At 37.9% G+C, this 10,434-nt stretch overlaps 2 protein-coding genes across 2 annotated transcripts; both read right to left on the bottom strand.

Moving 5' to 3' along the window:
- Positions 1-874: 874 nt before the first annotated feature.
- On the bottom strand, positions 875-4,042 carry LOC131886996 (heparan sulfate 2-O-sulfotransferase pipe-like). Its single transcript, XM_059235476.1, has 4 exons — positions 3,777-4,042; positions 2,089-2,409; positions 1,195-1,390; positions 875-1,119 (listed from the first exon to the last, which is right to left on the bottom strand). The coding sequence occupies exons 1-4, from the start codon at positions 3,981-3,983 to the stop codon at positions 974-976; spliced, it is 870 nt and encodes a 289-aa protein (XP_059091459.1). The 5' UTR covers positions 3,984-4,042; the 3' UTR covers positions 875-973.
- A 4,471-nt stretch (positions 4,043-8,513) lies between these two features.
- Positions 8,514-10,089, bottom strand: LOC131887079 (uncharacterized). Its single transcript, XM_059235575.1, has 5 exons — positions 9,917-10,089; positions 9,635-9,791; positions 9,499-9,575; positions 9,201-9,429; positions 8,514-9,060 (listed from the first exon to the last, which is right to left on the bottom strand). Exons 2-5 carry the CDS (start codon positions 9,746-9,748, stop codon positions 8,614-8,616), a joined length of 867 nt encoding a protein of 288 aa, XP_059091558.1. The 5' UTR covers positions 9,749-9,791; positions 9,917-10,089; the 3' UTR covers positions 8,514-8,613.
- Positions 10,090-10,434: the final 345 nt, after the last annotated feature.

Genomic DNA, 10,434 nt, shown 5'->3' with positions numbered 1-10,434 from the left:
GTTGTACCTCACAACTTTAAAAATACAAGGAGTTCTTGCTAAGAGAACATTGGAAGTGGTTTTATTTGGTTTAGGTCGGAGCGGTTATTGAAATGGCTTAGTACTATCTTTGTACAATAACTTGAACGAAAAGATCAACCCTACATTCAAGGACTGACTCAGTCCGCCAATTCAAACTCGTTGGTAGACCAAATATCATAAAAAGATTGAAAGATAATAAATAGACGAATTATAACCTTTCATTTTAATAGTCCTGGGGATTGCATTCCCTGTAGCGGCTAGAAAAGCCCGTGAAAAGCAAACCAAAAAAGAGGCGCAGAGAATCATGGAAGGTGGCCTTTCTTTGTTACTTCATGGAATTGAATAACCAAGAAAGCCTAACTCAAAATGAAAAAGTGTAACGTGTAATGACTTCAAGAAAAACATGGATGACACCTGTCAAATCTTGACTTCCCCTCGCAGAAAAGCACAATGACTTGTTGAAAGCCCAACCGGACAACGAAACCACGAGACTAAGGAAACTTAAGATGCGCAGATCCTCATCTTTTGAATTTATATATCTACCGTAAGTTTGGATAATGTCGATATTTTAACCCAGATCCCCAACTGAAAAAATTGGAATAATATCAAAAGAATTTCATTCATGGAAGCCGACCAAGACTTTGATGTGAGGAGTATAACCGTTTGCATTTTAAAAATATGATCACATGTTTTGACATTAAAGAGACTTGATGCAATACATATGAATTGCAAACAGACACCCCTCTGTCACAAAAAATACGAAACATTGCATAATAAGAGTATGTATAATAAGAGTATGCTGAACCCTGACACCTATCAACATTGGCACAAAATATTATGGTGCTGCAAGAGTGAAATGATGTAAACGGTTGAAGACTTTTAATGAATACAGCATTTTTCAAGAGAGTCATCGGAATTTTTTAAAGAATAAACAGGCTTGTTATTTCTTGAATCATTGTTTTTGGGTTTCATACAATTGAGCGAAGAACCTCTGGACCACAAATTCGTAGAAATCCATTTCCAATGTCAGGTTAGTCATCAGAGTGCGACGATTCGCTTCGGTTATTGTATGATGAGAGTTTTTATTGACGTGGGGTTCTAATAAAGGGATTGAATGATACGTTGTGATATAAATGACCTAGATTTAGCACAAACCATACATGCTTCACTCACCTCCCAATGACGGATATAAGGCAGAGACATTTCGAAAGAATTGAGGGATGAATGCCTCGAAAACTGTTAGTGTCAGATTGAAATGCTCAAGGACTCCAACAACTGTATACCAGGTCTCTAAGTTGTGTTTGGCTTGATTGAAGGCCCATTTTGATCCAACTAGCAAGCACTCGTCCTCTTGGCCGCAAAAATAAGGCTGAAAATAAGGTTTATCAACACTTCAAAGACCTACTTGTCGTTTTTAAGATGAAGTTGCTCCTCTTCTATTCGCATAAAGCAGAACATTGTTGTAACTCAAAATAATTCTTTTTACAATAATAATAATTATTATTATTCAAAGAAGTCGAACCTTGTTATTCCAAGCGATACTTAACGTACATAAGACAGGGACATGATTTGCGAGAGTTAGCGGATTTGGCTAGCCTTCAATTTTTAAAGAAAGGTTAATTTTCTACAACAAGGCCTTAAAGTTCCTGTCTCTTAACAACACTTCACTTTTTAACGAAAACTTAAAGAATTTTATTTTAAATGATAATCAAGATAATCGTCCTTTCAATCATCAATCTATCTAGTCATCGATAAAGCGAAGTCGAAGCCTCCGGAAGTTGGAAGTTTTGGAGACAAAAGAAAAAGAAGACAATAAGTTTATAATGGAAATTGGAAGATGATCCAAATTTTAGAGACGAGTGAACAACTAATTAACCACTTGATAAAGGTCATACAGCAAAATCAATTTGTAAGGGTACTACCGCGCTAAGTGAAACAGGAGAGAGCTTTTTAATTGTGTTTAGTCTTCATTTGGCCTATTTTTGAAGCGTAACTATGTTTCTGTCCAAAAAACAGCTAGTAAAAGCACTTCCTACCTTTGATTTCTATGACATGACAGACACTTACGATTGTATTCTCTGGTCGAGGAGTACCAATCCGAAAATGGCACTCTGGCAACAACTTTTCAATGCACTGGTCCGCTGTGTTACTTTCCCATTCCGATTCGGTCAATCCGGCCACATTGATGCTATTCTTTTGCATGAGCTTATTGTACGTCTTTTCGTTTCTGTTGTAATAGTACCTTGAGATGAGTTTTTCGACTGGGTTCCGAACCATAGAGATCCAAATTGGGTTCTTTTGGCCGAATGTCTCAAAATTGATGAAGTAGACGTGCTTGTGGTAGGAAAATGGCCTAGGTGCCTTGTTTATGTCCAAAACGTGAGCACGCTGTGGAACAAGATTATTTTAGAATCGAAATAAGCTAAAGGATCAAACTTAAAAGATATTAGAATCACACGCCTCTCTCAGAATGTTTTTTTTCAATAGTTGAGCTTGTTCGGGCAAAAAAAACACCTTTTCTGTGCTAGAGACAGATCTAATTTGTGAGGCTCTTTTTATCATAATATAAAAGGCAAGCTGAATCAGGGCTGTACGTTGTTAAGGAAATTTCAAGTAACGAAACCGTACAAACTCGTTCCTTTTTTCTAAAATATCATAACTGTTTTGACACAACATATATACGTATTATGTAATTCCTCATATATTGTTGTAATTGTAAGTACCTTAACCTCCCTAAGATTAGTATTACAATAAGTTTTGCACATTTTACCATTTTACATAGACCAATACTGCAGTTAAAGTTTTGCCATGATTTCCATAATTTTCATGACATTTGGGCGTGTAAGTAACTTACTTTTTATTAAATTTTCTGTAATCTCTGAGGACGTTACTAGCACAAAATATCTAGTTGCTGAATGATATAGAATGCCATTTTTCCAGCACGACTTTGTTGCAATCTCTTATGGCCGAGATGGATCTTCGTATATTCGATTTTAAAGCACTATGTTGATGCTGTTTGTCTTTTATTTTAATGCTTTTTACCGACTTTTGTTCATTTGACATAGACTTTGTCTCAAAATAATTATGCTTTTCTAGACATGTAAGAGTATAACTGTTAAAATGTAATAATGGCCCTGAAATGTTCTCAGTTTGAGGTTTTTAGACCTTTTTGTGTAGATATTGATTAAAATCATTCTATTAATGACAGGTCTTAGTTCAGCAAGGAATTACATACTTTGAGCCAATAGAGCGGGAACTATGATACGTTCCATTTATTGAGGAACATCTAAAACCCTGACTAGAGTAATGCTTGCCAAGATAATCTCAGAAATCTCGTGAGTGTCGTTTCTCTGACTAGCCCAGAATGAGCATGGGCTCAACACTTTGCTGGGAATTTTGTCATACTGGTTGACGTCCAAGCTCCTAGCTCCGAGATAAGACCTCTAAAAAACTCGCCTCTTGTAGGCAATTTCACTACTTTATTGCTTCGCCAAAGTGTTGCATTGTAGGGCTATTGTCCAACATTAGTTCGTAGTTTATTATCTTCTTTTCTCATTTATGGTTTCTTTTTAGGTATCCATTAAAGATTGATTTCCACTGTTTTTTTCACAAGCAAAGGGTTAGAGATGATCGAAATCAACTTTTTCAATTATGATGAACAACATCGACTTTCTCCGTTTTTTTGAACTATCAATTGCATTGGTCAAATCGAGCAGAAGATTCATTTTATTGGTACGAACCTACGAGTTGCTAACCTGATTTTCCTTGGTCAATTTCCGATCACTTGGTTTATAACACCTGGATTGTGTAAAGTTGTTTCGTTTAGCCAATTCCTCCAGAAGGTAGCCTAGATTTTCGGAGCCAGTTTTGGGAACCCGATTGTAATAGAGAAGGTCTTGTTGGATCTTGTCACTTTTAAACGGGTGGATTGAGCTTGGCTGGTTTGTGATGAATTGATTCATCCAGGAGCACGCGACAAAAAAACAAAACACAAAGAGCAGATCGGTAATGTATGACTTGGATAGCTTTCTTATCATCTTGAACGTTTGCAGGATTTGTAATAAAAACTTAAGTAATTTGGTAATTAACACTTTGAGATAACGTACAATGGTTTGCGAATATCACAAGCAATCAGTCCCAGAGAGCGCGATTTGAACATACCAAAACGTTCCTATAAAGGTAACGGTTGAAGAATACATATTTTATCCTGTAACAAAATAAAACTCAATGACTATTTCTGCGATGAGCTTGAGCACAAAGTTGCTTCCAATAAGATTTTTAACAACTTATCCTCCATCTTAAGAAGACACTTGAATCTTGGATACTTTAGGAGAGATTTATTCCACTTTTGGGTCCTAATCAATAATTCACCCGAACTCAATCAAAGCAACTATAGTTCACAATTGAAAATTTGAACTCTGAAGTGTCACTGGCTTGAACACTTGCTTGGTGTCAAATCACAGAGCTAAAAAGATGGTGTGACTCCAAACAAATAGATGGAGGTAACGGTTTTGAGAAAAAAACATTTACCTTCAAATTATGATACGTGTTTAAAAATTGGAGTGAATACACACATGGCTTGGGTAGTAATTTCAATATAAAACCTGATCCCTTTGAAGTTCACCCATGAGCTCTTAGGGCTTTTGGCTCTACCAAATCGAAAAACCGGAACATTCTCCACTTACTATTTTTTTATTGCAAAAAGGAACTATTTAGAGGGTTAAATGCTATTTCATTATCTTCCTAGCGCCAGCGGCAGAAAGTGTATGATGGGCCGTCTGGGCAGTCTTAGGCGTCTGGAAATAGCCTGGGGCCGTTACCATTTTTTTGCTTTCATAGCAGTACCAAGGCCTGAATCATAAATATTATAGTTTTGAATCAAAACATATGAAATTGTAGTTTGAAAATATGAAGATACAAATCAATGATTGCATTTTTCCTTGACCATGATTTTAGGATACTTCAAAATGTGAACTTGAACTTAGATGTTATAGGGAAGAGTTTGCTCTAATATTAGATTTTTCGTTGATTTAATGGTAAGATGATATTTCTTAACTCAAGGAGCAATAAGTTAGCAAAAACAATAATCAAACAGTTTTTGCTTCCTTAAACCTACAAAATCCTATAACTTATCTTTACGTTTTGGTAACATGTGTTGGCTGATTTTCATAATCTAAAAACAAAATAACTTGATGAAAATCGTAATAGACTTATAATAAGAAACTTTTCTGCAACATGAAATATGTGCATCATACAACACCTTCTGAGTACTCATTCCAGATTGGTTTTAATCAGTCAACAAATGACACCTGTGATAATCAGAATTCAGAACTCATATGTAAATAAACTACGCTGGGTTGCCGATTATATATTACATAACATATTTATTGTTTAATGTAACTTTAATATTCGAATCGACATTTAATCAAGTTCCTGATTCATACCTTTCGTTCGTTAACGATTGAAGTGTGGGAAGATATATTCATACACCTCAAGAAAAAGTTTCCCTTGGGTAGTTTTAAGGACAAGCATGAACCGTTGGACAGGTCTTGAAAACTTTGATATAATTACTAAAAATGATAACATAGAGAGATAGAAAGAAATCACGGCTAGGTTTGGGAGGTCAGGGTATGATTGATTCCTCCCTGCATTAAAGCCTCTCGTTGCCAGTGTAACCTTTGAGCCACAAAATTGTAGAAGTCAATTTCCAACGTGAGATTGGTTTCAAGGCGACGGCGATTCTTCTCCAAAATCCCGCGATGACGATTTTTGTTTTTGTGAGGTTCTAGGGACGAAATATTGTCAATGCCACAACTTTTCAGAACCAAAAATGTATTCTATTACCTCCCAAAGATTGATAGAACTTGGTCACGTTTTGAAAGAATTGAGGAATGAGCCCCTCAAAAACTTTCAATGTACTCTCGAAATTTTCTAGTACCCCAACCACCTGATACCAAGTCTCCACGTTATGAACCGCTCGGTTAAATGCCCAATGTGACCCCAAAACAAAACAATCGTCCTCCTGCCCGCAAAAATAGGGCTGAAAAAAGTGTGGGAATTGTGAATGCCAAAAATTCCGATCTGATTTTTTTAAACTTACGATCGTTAATTCGTGAGATTCTCCGGTTATTAAATGACATTCCGGCAGAAGTTGATCGATGCACTGGTCAGCAGAAATATTCCTCCATTGAAACAGATTCAATCCAAGGACTTTGGTACTGTTTTTTCGTTTAAGTTCTTGGAATATTCTCTTACTTTTATTGTAATAGTATCTGGAGACAAACTTGTCTACAGGATTCCTTATCATGGAGATCCAAATCGGATTCTTGAGGCCAAAATCTTCGAAATTTATGAAGTAGATGTGCTTATGATAAGAGTAAGGCCTTGGTCCTTTATTGACGTCGATTACATGCTTCTCCTTAATGGAAATTTAGATTTTAATCTCATTCTCATAATCGCAATCTTTTTTGTTTACCTGGTCAATCTTGGAGATCTTCCTTTTTCTCGGAGTAAACGACCGGCATTGGGTAAAGTTATTCACCTTGGACAATTCCTTGAGAATAAATCCTAGATTTTCGGAACCCGTTTTGGGCACCCTATTGTAGTAAAGGAGATCATGTTGAATATTGACCCCTGGGGGCCAAGTTTGTGCGAAACTACCCTCGTGGAAGTATTTAAACGAGATGAATCGTCCGATCCAATTTGACAACAAGAAACAACCGCAAATAATCACAAAACATAACTTGTACTGATTGTGAAAATTCCTTTGCCAGCAATTCAACATTTTGCTGCCTTCACTCTTCAAACGGCAAAAATAAACTAAGTATACGAAATTGGGGTTAACTTGAGATGGCAGAGATCAAAACAGATGAACTTGTAGCAATGATGAGAGGTGATATCAAATAACTTACGGTCGTCACGATTGGTTTTGAATTTAATTCAGCTCCTCCATCAAACTTTTATGATGTTTGTTTCATCAACAATTCATTCAAAAACTTGGCGTAATGGAGGAGGGAGGAGGAAATTGCATTAACAATAACCGGAAATTGGAAAAAAAACTTGTTGATTGCCCTAGCGAAGTATAATAATTGAAACCATAAAGATATTTGTAATAGCTAAAATTCCAAAGCAAACGAACTGGGCTAACGTCAAACGAACGTTGTCAATGAATTTTAACAAAAAAGATGGAAACCGATTTTATTAAACCTTTTTTCCTGCCAACTTCCTCATCGCAATAGGGAACAAAATCCCCACGAGTTTAAGATGGAAAGTGTATAATTCTTCTTAAAGTTTATAGTAAAAAAACATGTCTGATCCATCATCGAATTGGAGGTGGCAGAGTTTTCAAATTTTGCGGATCTGGCTAGTCCGTTTTTTCATGGGCACTGAACAAATTCAAATTGCAAAATACGACAACTTCTTGATTTCGGACGATCGAGGCACCATTAAGACCAATGCTCAAAAGGGAATGTCGAAAAGGCAAATGGGACATTTGCCTTCACTTTACTTGTAGTATTTCGAGATCCCGATATATTTGAAAACGAGCACAATCATCATGGGCACTAGACGAGTAGGACCCCGGATAACATTCCCAAAGTTCACCACGCCCTGAGCAAACCAAGACAGGTATTGGTCATATGGCCGATATAGGCCTCTCCGGGAGGCCTGCCCGCAAACACATAGTGCATCAATGGTCCAAAATTAAGGATTGAAAAAAGCTCGATAATTAGGCGAAAATTATGAACTTCAACGGCATAAAGAAGGTTGAATACGTTATTTCTTTTGACTTTAGCGTTCGAAACAGAATTTCTTGGAAAGCATTTGAAAATTGAAAATGTATCCAACGAGCACAGATTTTGAAAGTAAGCTCTCTGAAGTAGAAAACACAATCGAGAACCGATGAACTTATCTGCATACATGTTAGTCATAAGCTCTGCTTTACTAATAGTTTCGCCATATACCTTAAAAGCCCAACAGGGTGTTTCATTTTCCACTTTAGTTGGCGTTGCAGAAAAAAAGCTTTCAGATTTGACCTGACCTCGTGGACAACTCTATTCACCTTTCTCAAGTGATCGTTCTCAATGGAACCCTTAATCTTCGCTTGGATCAACTTGTCCCCACCTAATGCACCATGCCAGAACACAAACGGATGTTACTTTTCGCACAGATGTGTCCACCATTGTAACTGGTTGTGCCAAATATAACCCACACCCATTAAATAAAATTCAATGACAACCAAAAAGGTCAAGTGAGCATGGGGAAAATATTTCCACGGCCGCAAATTCTTTGAGATTCTGGAAAAGCAAACGTTCCATTAAGTAGCGAGAACGACTAAGTAAGGATCTTTTGTTCCTTTCGAAAATATTTCAAGAGATGTCCCGTGTGCCTCGAACCTGCCAAAAAGATAATGAATACACCCCCGCCAAGCTTATATTGCCAGAAAAAACTCAACAATTTATGTCGATTGAAAAGGTATAATCTTTCTATTCGCACGAAAACACAACAATATCGAAAGATTTACGAAATTCACCGCAGGGATTAGCGATCTGTTGAAGCCCTTGAATGACGTCTAAAATTAAAAGCACACCGAGCTTAAGATTTCGCTTCATACATCGTCATAAAATGTTTGTACAAGACTGAGAACACCAGCCCTTGAAGGCCATTAGCCAAGAGCCGAGTCTTGAGTCCTCGTCCAAAAAGGCCGAGCACTCCGTCCTCTTTGATGACGTGTCGAACTACTTCCGGATATGTCACAGCCTCGGAGTAAGTCTGTCGAGTGGTTTTGATCACCCTGAGAGAGTTGCTTATGGTATCCGATACCACTGAGGAGCAGAACCCGATCCCAGCATTCCGACCAAAGTTACCCACGGTAGATTCCGCCAAAGGAATCGTTTCTTGTAGGTAATTGAAGGTAACGAACCAAGGAAAATGCCCAACGGCAGTTGCACTTGCCGCAGCTAAGGCACCATGCCAGAGCACAAATGGACCTCGAGCTTTGATCTTCTTCCCAAGTAAGGCTACCCCATCACGGCCCTCGACCTGCAATACAAATCATTTGGTAATAAAACTAAAGAATAACCAGTGTATCTTGAAACATACATTCTTTGCCATTTACATTTATTCTCAGAATTCTTGAAACACTCTATTTAAGGTTGTTATTTTTGGTCTCCAATTCTTACCTGCAGGGTTGTTTTGAGACAATCTATAGGCATAATCATGATACGCCATCCTCCAGCAGCCGTTGATGCGCAAAATGTTCGCAAGGCCACAGGCAAATCTGAGTCTTTAAGATACGCATTGACACCGGCATTGGCGGCAGTGTCTCCGAAGCGCGATATGGGGCCTTGAAATAAGGCCGGGGCTAATCCTCGATAAAACCGGCGGATGCCACCTTGTTGATATAAAGTTCTGAAGGACGGATTAACTCACTCATTGATTCATTATGCTCTTTTTTCAAATTGATGCAGGGGGTCTTACCTCATTGCTTGTGTGGTTGTGGTTCCGTATCGATATTGATAGTTCATGGTCGTGCGGATCCACATCATGGTACAGCACTGAAGTCAATAATGGAAATATTCAGAGCAAATTATAAATCGAATTTACGGATTCTCACCTGAATGGTCATGGCCATGGCCCCAGACTTGCCGCCTTGAACTGCCTTCTCTAAGGCTGCTCGTAGGGGCGTGGGGAGCGGCGAGTTGGATGAATTCTTATCCTCGATTCCCATGTTCCTTGTAAGGTAATTCGAACCAACAGGGAGGTTAAGGAACCTAATTTAATGGAAGACGGAATTCGAAAGCTTTTCTGACAGGGTGAATGATATAGTTGGATTTGCTTGAATTTGGAAACTACAATGAACGCATGGCGAAAGATTGGAGATGTTCAGTTTGTTTACTTTCGTAAAGAAGCTTGATGTTCAAAAGGTGGTAGATGGGAGAGAAAGGACAAGCCAGCCTTAAAGAGAAAGTCCACGGAAACTTCAAAGCTGAGCGGGAGTGTCTAGTTTCCGTTATTCCGTCTAGGGTTGATCTTGTGTGCTGGTAAATGTCAGATAACTGCCAGCGATGCCTGGAACCAAAGAAGCAAGTACTGTGAAATGCAACTGAATAATGCGATAAATCTGCACACATGGCCTGGAATGCTTAAACAAGAGAGATTACACATCTGTTATTTTCTGTTGGTCTTTCAAAAGTTTGAATCTATTATTACGACTCATGGTCGATGGATTAATTAAGGGTCAGAAATATAAGTTATGATTTTGATCGCAATTTATTGTTTGTAGGTTGGGATGCGCAACTAACATAAGTGAAGTAGACGTAAATAAAAAGTTGAAAAAATGCACGAAGTTGCCATTCATTTGGCTACTCAAGTATGTTGGGCAAGAGTTAGCTGACTATCCCTTTCTTTAACGGT

This window comes from Tigriopus californicus, chromosome 9 (genome assembly GCF_007210705.1).
Source record: "Tigriopus californicus strain San Diego chromosome 9, Tcal_SD_v2.1, whole genome shotgun sequence".
NCBI classification, from domain to species: domain Eukaryota; kingdom Metazoa; phylum Arthropoda; class Copepoda; order Harpacticoida; family Harpacticidae; genus Tigriopus; species Tigriopus californicus.
Note: the sequence above shows the minus strand (reverse complement) of the source record. Positions and strands in the feature narration are given on the sequence as shown.

What these genes read in the sequence shown, in the direction of transcription:
- LOC131886996 (XM_059235476.1), bottom strand. Translation starts at nt 3,983, where the DNA reads ATGAATCAATTCATCACAAACCAGCCAAGCTCAATCCACCCGTTTAAA. An exon ending in AATTGACCAAGGAAAATCAG is followed by an intron (nt 2,410 to 3,776) that starts GTTAGCAACTCG and finishes CTTGTTCCACAG; the next exon opens with CGTGCTCACGTTTTGGACAT. An exon ending in CTCGACCAGAGAATACAATC is followed by an intron (nt 1,391 to 2,088) that starts GTAAGTGTCTGT and finishes CCTTATTTTCAG; the next exon opens with CCTTATTTTTGCGGCCAAGA.
- LOC131887079 (XM_059235575.1), bottom strand. Translation starts at nt 9,748, where the DNA reads ATGGGAATCGAGGATAAGAATTCATCCAACTCGCCGCTCCCCACGCCC. An exon ending in CCATGGCCATGACCATTCAG is followed by an intron (nt 9,576 to 9,634) that starts GTGAGAATCCGT and finishes TATTGACTTCAG; the next exon opens with TGCTGTACCATGATGTGGAT. An exon ending in GTCTCAAAACAACCCTGCAG is followed by an intron (nt 9,061 to 9,200) that starts GTAAGAATTGGA and finishes TTTGTATTGCAG; the next exon opens with GTCGAGGGCCGTGATGGGGT.